Source organism: Phyllobates terribilis, unplaced genomic scaffold, assembly GCF_046119375.1.
Source record: "Phyllobates terribilis strain yellow unplaced genomic scaffold, ASM4611937v1 Scaffold_2__4_contigs__length_985480577, whole genome shotgun sequence".
NCBI classification, from domain to species: Eukaryota; Metazoa; Chordata; class Amphibia; order Anura; family Dendrobatidae; genus Phyllobates; species Phyllobates terribilis.
Window position 1 is genome coordinate 710,058,415 of NW_027362762.1, and position 22,242 is coordinate 710,080,656.

At 40.1% G+C, this 22,242-nt stretch overlaps 1 protein-coding gene across 2 annotated transcripts in view; it reads right to left on the reverse strand.

Annotated features, from left to right (window-relative positions):
• The window catches only part of MAGI3 (membrane associated guanylate kinase, WW and PDZ domain containing 3), a 362,774-nt gene that overhangs the window by 117,759 nt on the left and 222,773 nt on the right, over window positions 1-22,242 (reverse strand). For both annotated transcript variants that reach the window (XM_073667169.1, XM_073667171.1), the window contains exons 5-7: window positions 21,457-21,625; window positions 21,217-21,296; window positions 14,175-14,232 (exon numbers count right to left, since the gene is read on the reverse strand). In XM_073667169.1, the coding sequence (XP_073523270.1) occupies window positions 14,175-14,232; window positions 21,217-21,296; window positions 21,457-21,625 (307 nt within the window). The remainder of the gene's footprint in view (window positions 1-14,174; window positions 14,233-21,216; window positions 21,297-21,456; window positions 21,626-22,242) is intronic.

A 22,242-nucleotide genomic window follows, 5' to 3' on the forward strand; every position in this document is an offset into this window, starting at 1 on the left:
TCTCAAGTAAGATTTTATAGTTCATATTTAAATAAATTTCAATTGTACACCATGACTGCTGTGACTTACTGCGGTCTCACTCTGCGATCCAGAACCTGTTTGTTCTGCAGTCTGAGACTTTCGCCGTTCTTCACAGCACTTACTGCCTATATTCCATCTCTTAGTTTGACTTAATTTTGCTTGGTTCCATCATTATTTAATTAATATCCTCTTACCCACAAATACATTACACCCCGTCATGAGTACCAATTTTCTCTCATACAATGTCAGAGGCCTAAACAGTCCCATGAAAAGGTTCACAATTTGGAGAGAGATCAAAAATAGCCGTGCCGACATAATTTGCCTTCAAGAAACCAAATTTAGTAAATCTAATCACCAATCTTTCCATCAAAGATACTTTCCCCATATTTTTAAAGCTCTCAATGATAATAAAAAAGCAGGAGTTATTACAATTATAAAGAACACTATCCCTTTCAAATTGATAGAGGAACTAGGGGATGACTTGGGTAAATTCCACATATTAGTTTGTTATCTTAATAATTGCCCATGCACCATTGTCAATACGCCCCTAACAAAAGAATTTTCAAATTCCTGGATAAACTTATTAAAAAAATTCAACTAATAAGAAAAGGTGATCTAATTTTACTCGGTGACTTTAATATAGTACCTGATTGCTTTATTGACTCCTTTTCTTCCAAAAGTCTAAATTCCTGGTTGACAAGAAATGAGTTTTTTGATGTCTTTTGATGTATCAACTCATCTTCTGGAAAATACACACATTTCTCTGATGTCCACAACTCCTCTTCTAGAATTGATTTACTGCTTACCGACCCCACTCCCCAGTTTTGGAGATGTAAATCTTCCCTCCTACATTTCGCCTCCTATAAATCTGAAATTGAATCATCTATTAAACAGTATTTTATTGAAAACACGTCAGTTGAAGTAAGCCCGTTCCATATTTGGAACGCTCATAAAGCGGTTAGAAGAGGTATCTTGATGAAATTATCCTCCATTCACAAGAAGAAATACAGAGAAAAAATTTCCTATTTACAAACCCAATTAAATGTTAAAATAGCCTCACAATCTAACTTAGCCTACCCCTCGCCCACCCTTCAACAAGAAATAATTACACTCAGACAAGAACTCAAAAAATAACTTTTCCTCACACGATACATACGTCAAATCATGTAAATTTAAATATTATTATTCCCGTAACAAACCATCTAAATTCATGTCCCAGAGAATTAAACATTCCAGAATCAAACAAAGAATTGATAGAATCCTATCTTCATCAGGCGGAATTAAATATCTTCCTAAAGATATTGCTGAATCATTCACCAAATATTACTCAAACTTATATAATCTTGATTCTGACCCTTCCATTAAACCCCCAAACGAGGAATCCATTAACAACTTTCTCTCCAGTATTAATCTCCCTAAAATCAATCCATTAGACCTAAAATCTCTTAATCTTCCCTTCTCAACTGATGAAATTCTAGCCACAATACAAAAACTCAAATCTATGAAGTCTCCTGGTCCTCACGGATTCAACAACGAGTATTATAAAAAATTTTGGCACCCTCCTTGCTCCTCATCTTGCAACAGTCTCTAATTTGGCCTCGGCTCACGGCTCCTTTCCAACAGAAATGCTGGAAGCTACAATCATTCTCATCTACAAATCTAAAGGAGATCCTGACCAGGTTAAAAATTACAGAGCGATCTCTTTAATTAATTCCGACTTAAAAATATATGCAAACATATTAGCAAATAGATTAGAAACAATCCTACCCAAACTCAATAATAACAATCAGATAGGATTCATTGTGGGTTGTCAGTCGACCGATGGTACCAGGAGACTTCTAAATATTATAAATAAAATTATATCTCTAATCTTTCATCTATCATCCTTTCTATAGACGCCGAAAAGGCCTTTGATAGACTAAATTGGAGATTCCTCAAACTTACTGTTGCCAAATTTGGGTTTAATAATAAAAGTCTGTCCTCTATTTTTGCACTCTATTCTTCCCCTAAGGCCAAAGTATATGCAAACAATCACCTTTCAAACCCCATTCAGATATCAAATGGCACTAGGCAGGGTTGCCCCCTATCTCCTCTATTATTTGCCCTTGCTCTCGAACCCTTAGCCCAATTTATAAGAGATAACCCTGCTATCAAGGGTATCCATACTCCTACTTGTCATACTCTCTCTTTAACTGACCCTGTTCCCTCTATAAAATAACTTTTTATTACTCTAAAAGCCTTTTCTGAAGTCTCACACTTTAAAATCAATTCTGACAAATCTCAAATTCTTCACTTAAATCTAAAAAGCTCTACTATCGACGACATCAAGAATGTATCCTCTTTCAACTGGGAAAATAATGAAATACTGTATCCGGGAATCTCCCTTACTAAAAATTTGAAATCCCTTATTCCTACAAACATGGATAATATTTCTAAAGCTATTTCGAATGACCTAATCTCTTTTAACACCTCCGAATTATCTTGGGTAGGTAAGGTAATGGTAGTCAAAGCCTATATACTCCCTAAAATCTTCTATATCTTTAGGACTCTCCCCATTATCATTCCCATGTTCTATCTCTCCAAGCTACAGAAATTACTAAACAACTTTATTTGGAATCATAAAAAAATTAGAGAAGCTTCTAAGGTTCTGTATAAAAACAAACTTCATGGTGGATTGAGTCTACCAAACCTTCAAGCCTACTACCTCGCTAATTTAGTTAAACAAAGTAACGGGTGGTTTAACCTTAAATTCACTCCTGCTTGGCTAGACCTAGAATTAGCTCATAACAATTACCAACCCTTGAGAAACCTTTAATTTAAACATTTGCTTAATCCAAAGTCTCACGAATCAACTCATCCCATTCTACAAGCTACCATCTTCGCTTGGAAAACATTGGCCAAACCTAGAAAAAAAATAAAAAAATCAGACCAAATCAAACACCTCTCCTTCCTGTCTGTTAATTTAATTTTTGATCAACATTCAGTCCCTTCGTAGAATTCAGTTGGCCTCCAAAAAATAAAAGATATTTATAATGGCTCCAGTTTTACTCCCTTCAAAGATTTAAAAAAGAAACAATCTTTCTATGACTGAATTTTTATATTATACATCTCTGAAGGATAATATAAACACTATCTTATCTAACAAAGCTCCTCTATCTGAGGTTACATGTAACCTAATTAATGATGGGGATCACAAGGTCTTCTGGAGCACTAAATATCTTTACAATACTTTTAATGACGACCCTTCTTATTTCAAATTTTCCTACATGCACACGTGGGAAACAGATCTAAACAAAATATTCACCCCTGAACAATGGGAGAATGCAATAGATTACTCATATTCTTCAAATATCTCTATGCTACTTCATGAGTCTTTCTTCAAAATTTTATCCAGATGGTACCTAACCCCTGTTAGACTCGCTCATTTTTCTAATGATGGTTCCTCTCTTTGTTGGAGAAACTGCGGCCAACCAGGCACACTTTTTCACATTTTTTGAAGCTGCCCCAAAATTAAATCGCTTTGGAGCCAGTTTTTTTCTCTGATAATAAATTTACTCAATAATAATTTCCCAATTACTCCTCAAATGGCCCTCCTCTCTCTAGATTTAGTAAATGCTGAACATTTTCAAAGACAACTTCTGATACACATCTCTCTCGTAACCAAGAACTCTATTGCTGCCCTTTGGAAGGATTCTCAACTCCTAAACTTTGTGACATCATTGAAAAAATCTCTCTCCACAGCTCATTAGAATCTAGATATGCCCTAATCAATAACTATCTTCCTAAATATCACAAAAAATGGAACTGCTGGACCTCAAAATTCCCTTGATTCTCTTGTCTTTGACACTGTTATATGAATACTTCTCTTTTTTCAATTGGTACTCTCGTGGGTAATTTAAATATTGATTATATATAGTGTAAACCTAAAGATAATTCTCAAACTTTTTTTTTTTTTTTCTCTAATTTGTTCACTGCCAAACTGCTCTTGTTACTATCTACTTTGCAACGAACAAAGTTCTCCCTTTTTCCCTACCCCCCCCTCCTTTTTCCTTGTCCCTTGGAAAAGTAAATACATTTCTCACCTCCCCTCCCTCCCCCTCTTTACCATTCCATTCCCTTTGTTAAATCTAAATTTAATAAAAATTATTGGAAAAGAGTCCAGTGGGTGGTCTTATCAGTGATTGACAGTATTCACTGTATTGATAAGACTGCCCACTGGACTCCTAAACTTGTAATGAGAAAGGACTTGAAATCAATAAATTACAAATTATTCAAAATCTTTTGCCACATACTTAGTATCAATCTACGCACCTCTTCGTGCGCTATATACCATAAATGTAACTGTAAGAGGAAATATTTTTAGATATTTCTTCTATTTTTCTGGCAACGCATTTTACTCTTCTAAGGTAAATCAGCATTTCAAGATGTTTTGAATAACTATAAAGCTATCCATGACTTCTTCATGCAAGAAATCATTAAGTCTTCTGATTCATAGCACAAAGAGCAAAGTCGAGTAAAGCTGGCGGTATACATTAGTCGTACGTCGGAGATACAAACACATTTGATGGATCAGCCAACAATCTAATATCTGCGGCAGCTGCCAGACCCTAATGGGCATTCATTCTCAAGAGAAAAGCAGATCAGTCAAAATTGGCTTTTTTTCATCCCAATTCTCTACTTTATCATAGATGATTGCATATTCCCTTCTTTTAGAAATAAGATGCAAGTTCAGCACAGACAAATGTGTACTGTATGTCGTAAGGAGGACTGGAGAGCAAAAAGGAAGGAAAACTAATTTTTTTTTCGATCTATGGCCCTCGTTGCCCAAATGTCTAAACTCAAGCGTTGTCCTGCACATGGAACCCTCTGCAGAGCTCCTCTTATAACCACCAGCACTTGCGGACCATCTCATATGTCGGACATATCTAGACATATACCGTATATATTTGTTATATTATTATACTGTAAATATATACAGTATAGACCAAACGTTTGGACACACCTCATTTAAAGATTTTTCTGTATTTTCATGACTGTGAAAATTGTACATTCACACTGAAGGCATCAAAACTATGAATTAACACATGTGGAATTATATACTTAACAAAAAAGTGTGAAACAACTGAAAATATGTCTTATATTCTAGGTTCTTCAAAGTAGCCACCTTTTGCTTTGATGACTGCTTTGCACACTCTTGGCATTCTCTTGATGAGCTTCAAGAGGTAGTCACTGGAAATGGTCTTCCAACAATCTTGAAGGAGTTCCCAGAGATGCTTAGCACTTGTTGGCCCTTTTGCCTTCACTCTGCGGTCCAGCTCACCCCAAACCATCTCGATTGGGTTCAGGTCTGGTGACTGTAGAGGCCAGGTCATCTGACGTAGCACCCCATCACTCGCCTTCTTGGTCAAATAGCCCTTATACAGTATGGAGGTATGTTTGGGGTCATTGTTCTGTTGAAAAATAAATGATGGTCAAACTAAGCGCAAAACGGATGGAATAGCATGTCGATGCAAGATGCTGTGGTAGCCATGCTGGTTCAGTATGCCTTCAATTTTGAATAAATCCCCAACAGTGTCACCAGCAAAGCACCCCCACACCATCACACCTCCTCCTCCATGCTTCACGGTGGGAACCAGGCATGTAGAGTCCATCCGTTCACCATTTCTGCGTCGCACAAAGACACGGTGGTTGGAACCAAAGATCTCAAATTTGGACTCATCAGACCAAAGCACAGATTTCCACTGGTCTAATGTCCATTCCTTGTGTTCTTTAGCCCAAACAAGTCTCTTCTGCTTGTTGCCTGTCCTTAGCAGTGGTTTCCTAGCAGCTATTTTACCATGAAGGCCTGCTGCACAAAGTCTCCTCTTAACAGTTGTTGAAGAGATGTGTCTGCTGCTAGAACTCTGTGTGGCATTGACCTGGTCTCTAATCTGAGCTGCTGTTAACCTGCGATTTCTGAGGCTGGTGACTCGGATAAACTTATCCTCAGAAGCAGAGGTGACTCTTGGTCTTCCTTTCCTGGGGCGGTCCTCATGTGAGCCAGTTTCTTTGTAGCGCTTGATGGTTTTTGCAACTGCACTTGGGGACACATTTAAAGTTTGCCCAATTTTTCGCACTGACTGACCTTCATTTCTTAAAGTAAAGATGGCCACTCGTTTTTCTTTACTTAGAATTTATATTATAGCAAGAAAAAAGCAGCTAACAGTCTATTCAGTAGGACTATCAGCTGTGTATCTATCAGACTTCTGCACAACTACCCCATTTATAAGGCAAGAAATCCCACTTATTAAACCTGACAGGGCACACCTGTGAAGTGAAAACCATTTCCGGTGACTACCTCTTGAAGCGCATCAAGAGAATGCCAAGAGTGTGCAAAGCAGTCATCAAAGCAAAAGGCGGCTACTTTGAAGAACCTAGAATATAAGACATATTTTCAGTTGTTTCACACTTTTTTGTTAAGTATATAATTCCACATGTGTTAATTCATAGTTTTGATGCCTTCAGTGTGAAAGTATAATTTTCATAGTCCTGAAAATACAGAAAAATCTTTAAATGAGAAGGTGTGTACAAACTTTCGGTCTGTACTGTACATCATTTTATTTTTAAACTAGATGCTTCTGTATGGGAAACACAGCAAACTGCAAAGAAAGGACATTCTTTTGGAATAAGTCCGGTAACTGGACACCTATTGATTAGTTCGACTTGTGCTCAGAGAGCTTTTACGCCAAATAATCCAAAGAAACAGTACTATAAAAAGAATATGGAAATGGAGCCTGATGCTGCTATTACATGGGCTGATAAATGGGATTGAGCGTTCAGAAGAACACTTTTTCCCGACTATAAGGTAAGTCAAAACAGGTTGGCAATCATCTAACGCAAAACGCCCATTAGTTGGATTTTTTATCTGGCTTAAAACACAATGTTCTCAGGAGCACAGGAAGGGCACTGCCGAGAACAAGGATATTCTATGAGAACAGAATGATTTCATTAGAGATCGCTCCGTGCATTTGGAAGTGTGGTTGGTCAACCACTCTAAACAGCCAGTTTGAACGTTTGGTTACTGGTGGGCCCTTGGCACCCCAGCCCGACACTAGGCAGCGATATAATTAAACCAAACTAACACATATAAGCTACAGTAAAAACTGCAAAACCAACACTATCTACTGTACCAGTGATGATTTATTCTGTACATTACCCACAAGGACCTCGCATTTACTCAGCTTATCAATATTACATACACTAAAAGTACAGCTCTGCTCTGGTTCACGGTCAGTAATTGTATCACTTTGTATGGTTTTTTTTTTCATCCTATCAACAAGGTTCTTTATAATCTTGTAAGAATTGTTAGTAGAATGCACACAGTAGGAAATTACGTCTTTACTCTCTGTATGTCCTCAAAGCAAACTGTAAAATATCTGGAGACTATGGGTTAGGAACAAGTTAAAATTGGGTAGGACCAGCATCTCCCAGGTGCAGCGATTCACTCACGGTACACTTGTTTTATATGCTGAAGCACTGGTTAGCTTTTCCGTGGTTAACGCCATCATCCTCCCCATAGATTATATTGTCAGCTAGTCTGCAGTTATCTTGGTTCTTACGCTGTTATGATTGCAAGCTGCCAACAAAGCTCCGGAGGGGAACAAGGGCTTTTGCTAAGCTGTCATAAACACACACGTAACAAAAGCCAGTACTCATTCAGTTAGACAACTCACTCCCTGCGCACGCAGCCCTCAATGCACACAGCCTCTCCGTCATACCCACAAAGCAAACCATATCAAAGTGCAGGGAGACCTATGTTACGCTTCCCAACTTACAGTCTGCCAGCGAACCAGACTATGACTATGTTCCTCCTGACGTAATATTGTATCAGTATCATTAAACTATCAGAAGAGTGAGTATTCATTACCATAATATTATAGGACAGAGAATCCAACCAACATCATATTAGGAGAAATGAAACAGATGAGTGTTAATAAAAACTATCAACTGCAAGTATTAAGAATATTTATTGCAAAAAAACACACCTATTGAGTGTAACAGAACATGTAAATGTGAGCATCCGCAGTAGCAAGCTACATTCCCCCCTTCATGAGTAGGAAGATGTGCTTTCTGTAAATAATCTAATACTGGAAATACCAGGGAAGGTTAAAGGGGTATTCCCATCTCCAAGATCCTATCCCAATATGTAGTAGGTGTAATAATAATAATAATTTAGCAAATACCCCCAATTAGAAATGTAGTATATTTTTTCTGATTCGCTATCTCTCTTTCCTCATGTGCAGGCATTGCAGGACCTTAGGTATCCATGATAAGGTCCACTGATAAAGTGAAAGTTAGTTAGCCATTTGCTAGTCGTGAAATTAATTTGGCACAATATTAATATATTAATTATAATAATTTTTTTTAGGCTGTGTGCCCACTATGCGTTTTTTAAGCGTTTCCGCAGCGGCAATTCCGCTGCGGAAACGCTTAAAAAACACTTGATAGAAGGTCTGCCATGTTCCCCAATGATAATCCGCATGTGCTGAGCACATGCTGCGGAAATTTCCGCTGCGGATTATTATTGCAGAAAAATCCGCAGCACTACCAATTATTTTGCACAAGAGCTGCATTTTCGCCGCCATTGACTTGAATTGGACCGCATGGATTACACATCACTGGATCTGTACATGCGGATTTCACGCGTTTCAATGTGCGGATGGTACCCGGGTTTGGAGAAGAGGAGACTCTCATCCAGACCCGGGTACCATAGTACCTGTAAAAAAAAGAATAAAATAAAAAATAAATATAACCACAGACAAAAGTAGAAAGAAACGCAGCACTCACCCAGTCTTCTTAAAATGTTCCTTTATTTGTGTGTGCGGAGCATATCAGCGTGCAGCATCGGACTGAGACCCCGAAGGGTGTGCGGGGGAAAGGAAAAAAGGGACGACGGCCGTTTCGCTGCCTTCCGGCGCTTCAACGGGTCCGCATTGAACTAAAAAATAAATATTATACTTACCTTCTGATGGCCCCCGGTGTCTTTATCTGATGCGTCCTGGCTTGCCGGCAGCTCGCAGTAGACTAAAGGATCTGTGGTAACGTCATTTAGTCATGTGATGGGTCACGCGACCGCTGACGTCGGCAGGCCATCAGAAGGTAAGTATATATTTATTTTTTACCATTCTTTTACGGTCACACTATATAAATCCATGCCGTTTGCATGGATTTATATAATGTGACCAAGCTGTCAAGTACTTTTCCAAGTGATGCTAAAATCGCTTGGAAAGCACTTGACAACCCGCATGTGGAAATGCATGCAAAAACGCTTCACTTCCGCAAGCGTTTTTTCTGCCAGGGAGATGCAGAAATGCTCAGGAAAAATCCGGAGCATTTCTGCATCGTGGGCACATAGCCTTACATTAATTGTATGACTTAATATTGAGCACAAGTAGCCATCTATACACAGCACGAGGCCGCACTTAGCTATCTACACATAGCGGGAGGCCGCACGTAGCCATCTATACACAGCGGGAGGCCGCACGTAGCCATCTACACACAGCAGGAGGCCGCACGTAGCCATCTACACACAGCAGGAGGCCGCACGTAGCCATCTATACACAGCGGGAGGCCGCACGTAGCCATCTATAAACAGCAGGAGGCCGCACGTAGCCATCTATAAACAGCGGGAGGCCGCACTTAGCCATCTAAACACAACGGGAGGCCGCACGTAGCCATCTATAAACAGCGGGAGGCCACACGTAGCCATCTATACACAGCGGGAGGCCGCACGTAGCCATCTATACACAGCGGGAGGCCGCACGTAGCCATCTATACACAGCGGGAGGCCGCACGGTGCCATCTATACACAGCGGGAGGCCGCACGGTGCCATCTATACACAGCGAGAGGCTGCACGTAGCCATCTATACACAGCGGGAGGCCGCACGGTGCCATCTATACACAGCGAGGGGCCGCACATAGCCATCTATACACAGCAGGAGGCCACACGGAGCCATCTATACACAGCAGGAGGCCACACGGAGCCATCTATACACAGCAGGAGGCCGCACGGAGCCATCTATACACAGCAGGAGGCCGCACGGTGCCATCTATACACAGTGGGAGGCCTCACGCAGTCACGCACACACACACACACAGATATATACATACATGAATAAACACATTTGAAACACAAAAATACATATAAACAGACATCACACAATGATATCTGCCTGCACATTCTCACACACACACACACACACACACACACACACACACACACACACACACACACACACACACACACCATCCCCCCGCTCGGCTCCCCCCGTTGTCCAGCTCCTCTCCGGTGGTAAGTAGCAGTGCAGGGCGCGCACTGCGTGACGTCACACTAGCAGACACGGCGGCGCACAGGGCTTCGGCCGGGCCAGCACTGCACCTGTTAACTTCCCTGTGTGCTGGCCCGGCCGAAGAAGAAGTAGCGGCCGTGCACCGCTGCTCGGGGAGCGGTCCGGGGGCCCCCCGCCTCTGACTGCCGGTATGTGCCGCGGCGCCGCACATATTATAATGAGGGCAATCTGGCCATGGACCCCCGGGCCCCCTGGAGCCGCGGGTGGTAGCCCAGATTGCCCTCATTATAATCCGCCTATGTCCATATAGCACGTATAGATAAACTATGAATGACAGCCCACCTTCAATCAACGCCTGAATATTTTAATGAGTGCAGTTATTAACAATCCTACTAACAAGTAATATATAATATAATAAGTAATACATGGGCACAGTACAGTATTGGTTTGGTCACAGTATAGTAATTATATACTGTATAGTATATTGCAGAACAGTATATTTTTTGGTCACATTTAGAGAATTGTTATTTAGACAATGTAGTGTTATATGGGCACAGTATAATATATGGGCTCAGTAAAGTTTTATTTGGGAACAGTAAGGTTTTATTGTAAGGGCACAGTATAGCATTGTTATTTGGGCACAATACAGTGGTATATTAGCAGAGTATGGCATTATTATACTGACACAGTATAGCATTGTTATTTGAGAACGCTACATTATTACATTAAAATAATCATATAAGTGCAGCATACCATTGCTATATTGGCATAAAGGTATTATCACATGTGCCAAGTATAGAATTCTTATACGAGTACAATATAGTATAACATCATTGCCATCTAGGTACAGTGCAACATTTTTTATCAGCAGAGTATAGCACTCTTACGTTGGCATGATGTAGCAGTATTCGTACCGTAGTACTGCTTGCTGAAGAGAACAACTTTCATATTCTAAACTGCACTAGTAAAATTAAACCCGAATTGCAATTGACTTCTATGGACAAAAAGACCATCGTATAGACAATTACTGTTCAATATGAGGTATAAGTTCAATGTAATTTTTCTTTATAATAATCCATGAAATCTCTGCTCCAACCTATTTTTGTATACAAGCATGTGCATATTATCATCACTGATTCCAGCTTCTTCCTACCCAGAGGACACAGCTAAACCTGAATTTATAAAGGGAACAGGCTGTGACCTTTAAATATGCCACAACTGTCTCTTAATTTCAGAGCACTGCAATAAAGACAAAGCCTAAGGTAAAACTAATGCTAATGGACTCTCAAAGTGCATTAACAGAAAATCCCACTTAATGTTTGCCTGGAACGATTTAGAACTTCACTCGGTTCAGTACAGAGAGATTTTTACATTTAGATTTCAGCTTAATGCTATCTGACGGAGTGAAAGAGTTAATGCAAGGCCACAGTATGCAATGGCTAAATGGCATTACAAATGATAAATGAACAGACCGAGTGGCATATAAGTCGATAGCTTCATTAGTTAATATAGTGAGATACTGTAAAGGATTGCTGCCCTCCTCCCTTTTCAAAGTAAAGGATCAGCACTGTTGAATATATGGCGAATTAGAAGCTGCTGTTCATTAATTCCACACACTCCACTAATTCCTTGTCTTTTGACCCCGCTATATTTTCTTGGTATAGCATATATGGACGACTTGATATTCACAGAGACTGTACTGAGCAAGCCGTAACATCACAAGATCATGAGATAGTGATGGACTATCGTCTAGTGACAGGTGACTGCTACACTCTGCTCCACAAGACCACCAAGTACGTCACCCGGCAGAGGGGGCATGTCTTCTAAATGTTAGGTTGGGGTAATCCGCTACCAGATTGATGAAATACGCTGGGCTCATTATTACTATAGCCATATGTCCGGATTTTATACTGAATTTAGATCCGGATTTATTTTAACGCCATTAAAAGGGTTGTCCACTACTTTGACATTGATGCCCTATCCATAGGATAGGGCATCAATGTATGATCGGCCGGGGTCCCGCACGCGGCACCCCCGCCGATCAGCTGTTATCGGTGCCGGCGGCGGCCACCGGCTGGAAGTCCTTACCTGCGGTGCCTTGTTGTCAAGTTGTAGTGGCCGGCGCAGGGTACTACACATCTGCCTCCCATTCAATTGAATAGGAGATGGATGTGCAGTAACAAGCGCTGGAGATGGATGTGCAGTAACAAGCGCTGGCCACTGCAACTTGACAGCCAGGCACCGCAGGTAAGGACTTCCAGCCGCCGGAACCGATACCAGATGATCAGCGGGGGGTGTCGCGTTCAGGACCCTGGCCAATCATACATTGATGCCCTATCCTATGGATAGGGCATCAATGTCAAAGTAGTGGACAACTTCTTTAATTTCCACAGAGCTTTACAGACATCATCATCACTGACCCCATTTTGGCGCACAATCTAAATTCCCCATAATTATGTCTTTGGAATGTGGGAGGAAACCGGACAACCTGGAGGAAACTCACGCAAACACGGGGAGAACATACAAACTGCTTACAGATGTTGTCCTTGGTGGGATTTGAACCCAGAACCCCAGCGTTAATCATTGAGCCACCGTGCTCATTCTTACATAAACCATTGAACTAAATGATATGGACTCTTCCACTGTGATAGTGATTTCTTACTCTGGAACACAGGTATACCTTGTCTTAGCTTAAAGGTGTTGTTCTATGCAGAAGCGAATGGCCCTGAGAAGCTACAAAAAGCTCTAGGGAATGCTGTAAAGTATTAAAACAAGTAATTCACAACTTACAGATCCCACCTATCTTCCCGGGGTTCCACAGGATTTCTAAACTACCTGCTCCATCCAGATATGTGACCACTACAGCCAGTGATTGGCAGTAGTGGTCACTTGTCCAACTGGGCCCAGCAGGAATTACAAAAATGAGCAAGGGACCCAAAAAGAGGTAGAACAGGAGTTATAGGAAATCAGAAAGGTGAGTATTAATTATTATTTTTTAGCATTTTAAGTGGCTACATTACTAAGTGGCCAGACAACCCTTTTATAAAAAAAAAAACTACATTTTTTGAATACCAATCCCCTCCCATCTATTAAACACTGAATATAAAAATAAAACAGACTACAGCTTACTTTCACATGTAACATATACTTAGGAAGTTCTTATTAGTAGAGTTCATGCACTCAGACCTTCATTGCCTTCCACAACTTTACAGCTCCATACTCATTTTTGATTTTCATTTCTAGAAAATGTTGCAAAAAGCTTTGAAAATCATTGGTAATTAGCTCAGAATATTTTTTTACTGTTTCTACTGGAAGCTACATGTCATACTAAGAATCAGTGGTGCTCCAAGCCAACGGAGTTCATCTACATAATCCCCTTTTTACGTCACTAAACCCTTGGCGGCGGTGTCAACAAATCCAGCTTTTTTGATTTTCATATGTAGTTACTGTGCTGCTAAATTTGCTATTTGGGTTATTTTCCTATGTTGAAAATATATTAGAAAATAATCTAAAAAAAATCTAAAAATACTGGGACTCCAAATAGTCATTCAGTTTTTATGTTGCCCACATGCTCAGAAGAAACTTTCCATAGGTGATAGGAAATCATATGGAAATCCACAACCTGTGTACAATGCTACAATATAGGTTTGTTCTACATAAGGTATGATGGAAAAACAAATAAAAAATAGACTTTAAAACTAGGAAATGAATTGTAACTTGTAAATGAATTTTAGAAAATAAGCAATAAGAAAGTTATTAACATATGCACAGTTAATTGAAATGTTTATGCAGATAGGAGGCGAAAAAATATTAGAATGACTTACTCAACATAGTACGTCCCGTATTGTGGGTCCTCTATCTTCTCCCAGCCATATGGAAGCTCTGAAAAAACAATATGAAGATGATGTACCACATACTGATCCGAACTCCAGTGGTGTAATAGATACTACAATTCGCACATTTAGGGACATTCGTTGCCCAATCACTCATGAAAAAAATGACAGCTGCCTGCAGAAACTTCAAGGAGAATTCGGCCAGCTGATACCCCTCAATCATCCGAAAAAACAGGATTGTGACAACAATATCAATTCAGTTTATGTAAACTTCTTCCTACAGAAAAGCAATGGAAATTGGGCATCCATCGCTGAAGGAAGAAGGAACCAATTAAGTTAATCTTGGAGAATAACCCTAGTTTTATTTTTATTTCAGAAATCATGAATACACATGAAAATCAGAGACTGTAATATATCTTATCGGAGAAATCTGCTTCTTTCTCCTCCTGGACTGATCTTTCACTCTCAGTTCATGGGTAAAATCCGTAGTCAGTGAAGACAGATTATCCTATTACTGAGATAGGAGATGACAGTTGGAACTTTTAAAATTCTATGGAGGAGGGAGGAGGAGCTAGAGGCTGACACAGACATTCTGCTGCAAGTTCTCCTGAAAGGACAGTTACAATCCTCCAGAGAACTGTATGAGCAGCAACTGCCATCTCCTATTTCAGTAATGGGAAAGTATGTTCATTGAATACGGATTTCACCCCAGAATTGAAAAATTTGAGTATAAATATCAGTTCAGGAGGAGAAAGAAGCAGATTTCTCTGATAAGATATATTACAATGTTTCCTATTTTCATGTGTATGATTGATGAATGAATAAATAACTCAAAAAGATAACTCTTTAAAACATAACTGCAGTTTATTTTATTTTTTTTTCATAAATCAATAGTACATGTGAAAATAATAAACTTTATAATCTGCAATCTGCTTTTTTTCTCCTGGACTGACCCTTCAATCTCAAAATTGTCAATTTATGGTATTGCCTCTTCAGAGAGGAATAGGACTAGAACTCTAGTGCCACCTATAGGAAGTAGCAATCCTAAAAGTCAACATAGACTCTCTAACAAGCCTTGTCACATGAAAAAGCCAGAACCAGAATCTCAATTTGCAAACACTTTGTTTCGGGGGAACTGCCCTTCGTCAGTGCAAAGTGTGAGATCTGGTTTGGCTGGATGAGAGGAATCTGACCGGTATCCAAGGGGTAATGTTTCTCCTTGCGCAGAGTGACACGTTAAGCATGTTAAGGTGAGGAGACTTTTAAGCCACAATGCTCCTCTGTAAAATATACAAATTGTCTCTTCAGAGAGGAAGAGGACTAGAACTCTAGTGCCACCTATAGGAAATAGCAATCCTAGTCCTCTTCATCTCTGAAGAGACAATTTGCTTATTTCCCAGTGGAGCATTGCTGCTAAAAAGTCTCCTCACCTTGACATGCTTAACATGTCACTCTCCGCAAGGAGAAACGTTACCCCTTGGATATCAATTCATGGGTAAAATTAGTATGAAATGAATACAGATTTTCACATTACTTATATCAGAGATGGGAGTTGACACTCAATGTTCTATGGAGAACTGCAATAGGCATTTCAGGAAAACTTGCAGCAGAATGTCTGTGTCAGCCTCTAGCTCCTCCCTCCTCCACAGAATTTTAAAAGCTCCAACTGTCATCTCCCATCTCCGTAATAGGCATCTGTCTTCACCGAATACAGATTTTACCCATGAATTGATAGTGAAATATGAGTCCAGGACGATAAAGAAGCAGATTACTCGGATAGGGAATAGTTGCTTATTTTCATGAGTACTATTCATTTATGAAATAAAAGTTAAAATGACGGTTACTCTTTAACAATGTCCTTCTGTTATATGAAGATATATTTGGATGAAAACGGTGATAAATTGGCTCTTTATAAAAGGGTAAATGTATGCAGGATACATAGGAGGGCAGTCCTCTCTGTGATTATAAGTGACTCGAAGAAGAGTAAACAGCTCGTTTGTTGCGGATCGCACTGCGAGCTAACAAGCGGCGTTCAGAGCGTTAGATAGACTGCTACTAATTATTAAATACAGATAAGCAGAATGTGACACGTAGCCTGCTGGCTGAGCACACTGAATCATCATGTTCTACAGAGCTTTGAAGATTTCTCTCTCTCAATGCCTTGGGTCGTCGTTACTTAAATGTACATGATGTTCTAGCACAGCTGGGCGGGAATGCTAATTCTGGTTGGGAAATGACATCAGCTTTGACTAGCAGTAGGTTGTACAGCTGTGTTCTCACCGGACATGGTTTGTGAATGGAAATGGGCCTGTTCCAAAGGGATGCAAATTCCAATTAATTATTCCTGGACGATTATTAAATTCAAAGGGACAAAGGTAATTGAGATGAAGCATGACGTCACCAGACTATCCATGTATAATGTCATCCTTGTAAGTTGTATGTGACGGAACGATCTAGGTAGCGTGCTTACATGGGACCCAGCTGTTTCAAAGTGAACTTGCACACTACTTGAAGATAACAAAATCTGAGAATTGCATGGAGCACATGATCAGAAGTTCCTACATAATTTTCGAGTATGGTTTAAAGAAGCACTCCTCCCATCAAAGTTTTTATCCTCTTAATATATTGCAATCACCATATCATATAGCACTGTGTACTTACAATTGCTCATTGTGCTCTTCTACCCAGTTAATTCTTCTTTTTTCCATTAGGTCTATGACATCACGTGATTAAAAACTGACTAGCTGAATCCTTCTAAGCTCTATGTAGAAACAAAGGGGTCAATTTTTCCTGCATGACTTGCAGGGAATAGAGACTTTCTGTTTCTACAGTCATGGCCAAAAGTTTTGAGAATGACACCAAAATTATATTTTCACATGATCTGCTGGCCTCTGGTTTTTATTAGTGTTTGTCTGATGTTTATATCACATACAGAAATATAATTGCAATCATATTATGAGTACCAATAGGTTATATTGACAGTTAGAATGAGTTAATGCAGCAAGTCAATAATTGCAGTGTTGCCCCTTCTTCTTCAAGACCTCTGTAATTCTCCCTGGCATGCTCTCAATCAACTTTTGGACCAAATCCTGACTGATAGCAGTCCATTCTTGCATAATCAATGCTTGCATTTTGCCAGAATTTGTTGGTTTTTGTTTGTCCACCCGTCTCTTGATGATTGACCACAAGTTCTCAATGGGATTAAGATCTGGGGAGTTTCCAGGCCATGGACCCAAAATCTCTATGTTTTGCTCCATGAGCCATTTAGTTATCACCTTTGCTTTATGGCAAGGTGCTCCATCATGCTGGAAAAAGCATTGTTGGGCGCCAAACTGCTCATGGACGGTTGGGAGAAGTTGCTCTTGGAGGACATTCTGGTACCATTCTTTATTCATGGCTGTGTTTTTAGGCAAGACTGTGAGTGAGCCGATTCCCTTGGCTGAGAAGCAACCCCACACATGAATGGTTTCAGGATGCTTTACAGTTGGCATGAGACAAGACTAGTGGTAGCGCTCACTTCTTCTTCTCCGAATAAGCTGTTTTCCAGATGTCCCAAACAATCGAAAAGGGGATTCATCAGAGAAAATGACTTTGCCCCAGTCCTCAGCAGTCCACTCCCTGTACCTTTTGCAGAATATCAGTCGGTCCCTGATGTTTTTTCTGGAGAGAAGTGGCTTCTTTGCTGCCCTCCTTGAAACCAGCCCTTGCTCAAAGAGTCTCCGCCTCACAGTGCGTGCAGAAGCACTCACACCAGCCTGCTGCCATTCCTGAGCAAGCTCGGCACTGCTGGTAGTCCGATCCTGCAGCTGAAACAGTTTTAAGATACGATCCTGGCGCTTGCTGGTCTTTCTTGGACGCCCTGGAGCCTTTTTGACAACAATGGAAGCGCTCTCCTTGAAGTTCTTGATGATGCGATAGATTGTTGACTGAGGTGCAATCTTTGTAGCTGCGATACTCTTCCCTGTTAGGCCATTTTTGTGCAGTGCAATGATGGCTGCACGTGTTTCTTTAGAGATAACCATGGTTAACTGAAGAGAAACAATGATACCAAGAACCAGCCTCCTTTTAAAGTGTCCAGTGATGTCATTCTTACTTAATCATGACTGATTGATCGCCAGCCCTGTCCTCATCAACACCCACAACTGTGGATCAATCACTAAAACGATGTTAGCTGCTCCTTTTAAGGCAGGACTGCAATGATGTTGAAATGTGTTTTGGGGGTTAAAGTTCATTTTCTGGGCAAATATTGACTTTGCAAGTACAGTAATTGCTGTTAAGCTGATCACTCTTTGACATTCTGGAGTATATGCAAATTGCCATTACAAAAAATGAAGCAGTAAACTTTGGAAAAATTACTATTTGTCTCATTCTCAATACTTTTGGCCATGACTCTATATAGAGCAGCGAAAAGAGATGAATTTACTGTGTAGAAAGGCAAAATGAGCAATTGTAAGTACAAAGTGCTATATAATATGATGATTACAATATATTAAGAGGATACAAACTTTGATGGGATGGATTCTTTAACCCCTTAGTGACTGGAGCAATTTTTTAAAAATCTGACAGGTGTCACTTTATCCAGTAATAACTCTCGAATGCTTCAGCAAATCACAGTGATTTTAAGATTGTTTTTTCGTGGCACATTATACTTTATGATAATGATAAATTTTAGTTCATATTTTTATAAATAAAAACAAAACATATCAGAAATTGGACAAAAATGTTTTAAAAATTGCAATTTTCAAACCTGTAATAATTATCCCTTTAATCCACGCAAAAACATTAATAAATAACATTTCCCTCATGTCTGCTTTACATCAGCACCATTTGTAAAGCGTTGTTTTATTTTGTTAGCATTTTAGAAGGTTCAAAAATGTAGCAGTAATTTTTAATTTTTTCAAGGAAATTTACAAAACTTATTTTTATAGGGACCTGTTCAGTTTTGAAGTGATTTGGGGCATCCTATATATTGGAAACCACCAAAAAGTGATACCATTTTAAAAACTGCACCCCTCAACATACTCAAAATTGCTTTCAGGTAGTTCATTAACCCTTCAGGTGCTTTTCAGGAATTAATGCAAAGTGACATGACAGGAATGAATACTTTTATTTTTACCACCTAAATTTTGATAACTTCTGAACAGGTTGCTATAGCCGGAAGACTCTAAGGCCGTTATTTGGCCATGAACTGCCATGGAAAACATCAGGACCACATAATCGAGATCTCAGGGTGCCAATGGAGTAAAGCCCCCGTCTCACATAGCGAGATCGCTAGCGCGATCGCTGCTGAGTCACGGTTTTGGTGATGCAACAGCGACCTCACCAGCGATGTCGCTATGTGTGACACTTTGCAGCGATCAGGCCCCTGCTGTGAGGTCGCTGATCGCTGCAAAATGTCTTGGACCATTTTTTGGTCTTTGCCCTCTGGCTGGTCAGCACACATTGCTGTGTGTGACCACCGGGATCAACGATCAGGCTGGTAACCATGATAAACAGCGGGTTACTAGGGGCACAACACGCACTTAGTAACCCGCTGTTTATCATGGTTACGAGCCTGCTTAAGTGAGCGGTAACCTGCCGCTCACCGTAGCAGAGTGGTAACCATGATAAACAGCGGGTTACTAGGTGCGTGTGTGCCCCTAGTAACCCGATGTTTACCATGGTTACCAGCCTGCTCCTGCTTCAGCAGGCTGGTAACCAGGAGCAGGACATCGTGGAAAGATTCTTTCCACGATGTCACTGCTCCCCTGATCGCTGGTGAGCCTGCCTGTTTGACAGCTCACCAGCGACCACATAGCGACGCAGCAACGATCCCTGACAGGTCGTATCGTTGTTGGGATCGCTGTAGCGTCGCTAAGTGTGACGGGGCCTTTAAAGAGGGAGCCCCCACACTCTGTTAACTATGTATATTCTGTAGTCACTATTGACAGTAGCATCTAAAGGGTTTAATAGCCATCGTGGCTGATGCAGCAAGTTGTCAGCTATAGTGTACAGCTGACAGCTGCTGGATTGTCACCCGTCGGGGGATGCTAGTCTCTTATATCGCAGGTCAGTAAAAAGACGTATTGGTGGTCACTAGTGGGTTAAATAGGAAAGCATGTTTTATTACACTCCAAGCTAATTTCCAGGTTTTGTAAGGAGGTGACCATTAAAAACTCACAAGGTTTTATGAGAGTAGATCGGCAATTAGTGCAGAGATTTTATAAGATAATAATGATTTCTTAATTTTGTAATGAAAATGATTTTCCAATTTTCAGAAAACCTTTCTACCCTGGTAGAGTTTGTTTTAAATAAAGAAACAAAGTGCTTTCCTCTTTGTCTGTGTGCAGCACCAAATATCCACCGCTGCTCATGCTCACGGTGTCTGTTATTGTCCGCAGAGCTGACACTCACGTTTATAGTGCTGCAAACAATAAGTGAGCTCAGCGGCTCTAGCAGAGTTGATGGCACAAAAGCTGCTCAAAGTCACTGAGCTCACCGAGTGACTGCAGCGCTGTCGACAAGACACTAATGCCGCAGGCAATAACAGAAACAGAGAGCTGCAGGCGAGACTCAGCGCTGGACCCAGGAAGGGCAATTAAACCTAATTTATTTTATTTTTTTTTAAAACAAACTGCACTTGGGAAAGAAGTTTTCCCGAAAGCAGAAATGTATGCTAAAGGAAATTGTCTTATGTGCTTTTGTAGCAATAATTACATTTAGTGGGTTAAAAGAGAAATATTTTGTTTAATTTTTTTTCTTTTATAAATGCTGTTGAGAATTATTTTAAAATTTTAAATAACAAACAGAGGCTGCCATATTACAGACGCATCCTCCTACCTGCATAGACCTGGATTTGGGTGATTCATGGCAGTTGTGATAAATGAAAATTCATTAATAGAAGTAGTGTATAATATTTTGATCCTGCCTTCTTAAGGCATTCAAGGCTTTTAATAAACCCATCTCTTTTTCCTTAAATAATAAGGAAATATCATTATATTTTCCAATGAGAACAGTACATCAAACTCCGACAGCAATAATCAATTTGTATTACCTCCATCATCACAGTCTTCTGGAGCTTTGGCTTTCTTGCATAGCCTGGGATCTAACCATGTTGTGGTTTTTGTGTTATGACTGATAAGAAAAATAAAATATATGAATTCAAGATAATATTCTAGAACTTTAAACAATTATATTAAAAGCACTGCTATGGGGACAATGACCTAAAGCAGCACCAGGAATTCCCTTAATCTGAAACAGGACACCGTGTGCTATAGTATGGATATTAACTTACTCAATGAAGTAGATCATTCCTGCATCAGTGTAGGCCATTTCCCAGTTCTTTGGAAGGGGCTCCAAGTTTTCACCTTGAGTTAAGTAATTCCTGAAGTCCATTGTACTGTTTGTCTGGTTGTAGCTTGGGACCGTTTTTCCCCAATCTGTAGGATCAGGTCTGTCTCGTTCTAAAACAATTAAATGAACACTTCGTGAACAGGGAGACACCATCTAAGGGTCCGTTTAGACTACACAATGTGGGGCACTGAATGACCAGCGATCAGCAGCTTGTTTACACAGGCAGACTGCACTTCTGATGTGCACTGAATGACCTGGAATAGTTCAGTGTGCATAGGCTGCCATTGTTCTTGGAAGAGCAAGTGTCCTGTTTACACAGGATGATGCGCTGGTGAGAACAATGATCTTTTCTGCAGCACACAGGATCATTTAATCCAACATAAGCATTCTACTCATTCAAGGGGTGATTGGCAGCCTGTTTAGACTGCAAGATTATCACAAAACCAGCGTTCCTGAGTACATCTAAAAAGGAAACAACCCCTTTAAGTCTCAACAATTACTTTGTTTTCACAATACAAAGAAACCTCTACAAAAGACCGTGAAAAAGTTGCAATCTGGCAAAAATAACGTCATTAAAAATACAAGAAATAAAGACTGGAGCTCCAATATATTACCAACTTACGTGTATCGGACAGTAATGTCCTTATTCATAAGCACAATATGAAAAAGATCCTGGCAAATAAATACCTGTTCAATATCTCGTAACTAACGATGTGAACTGATGTTT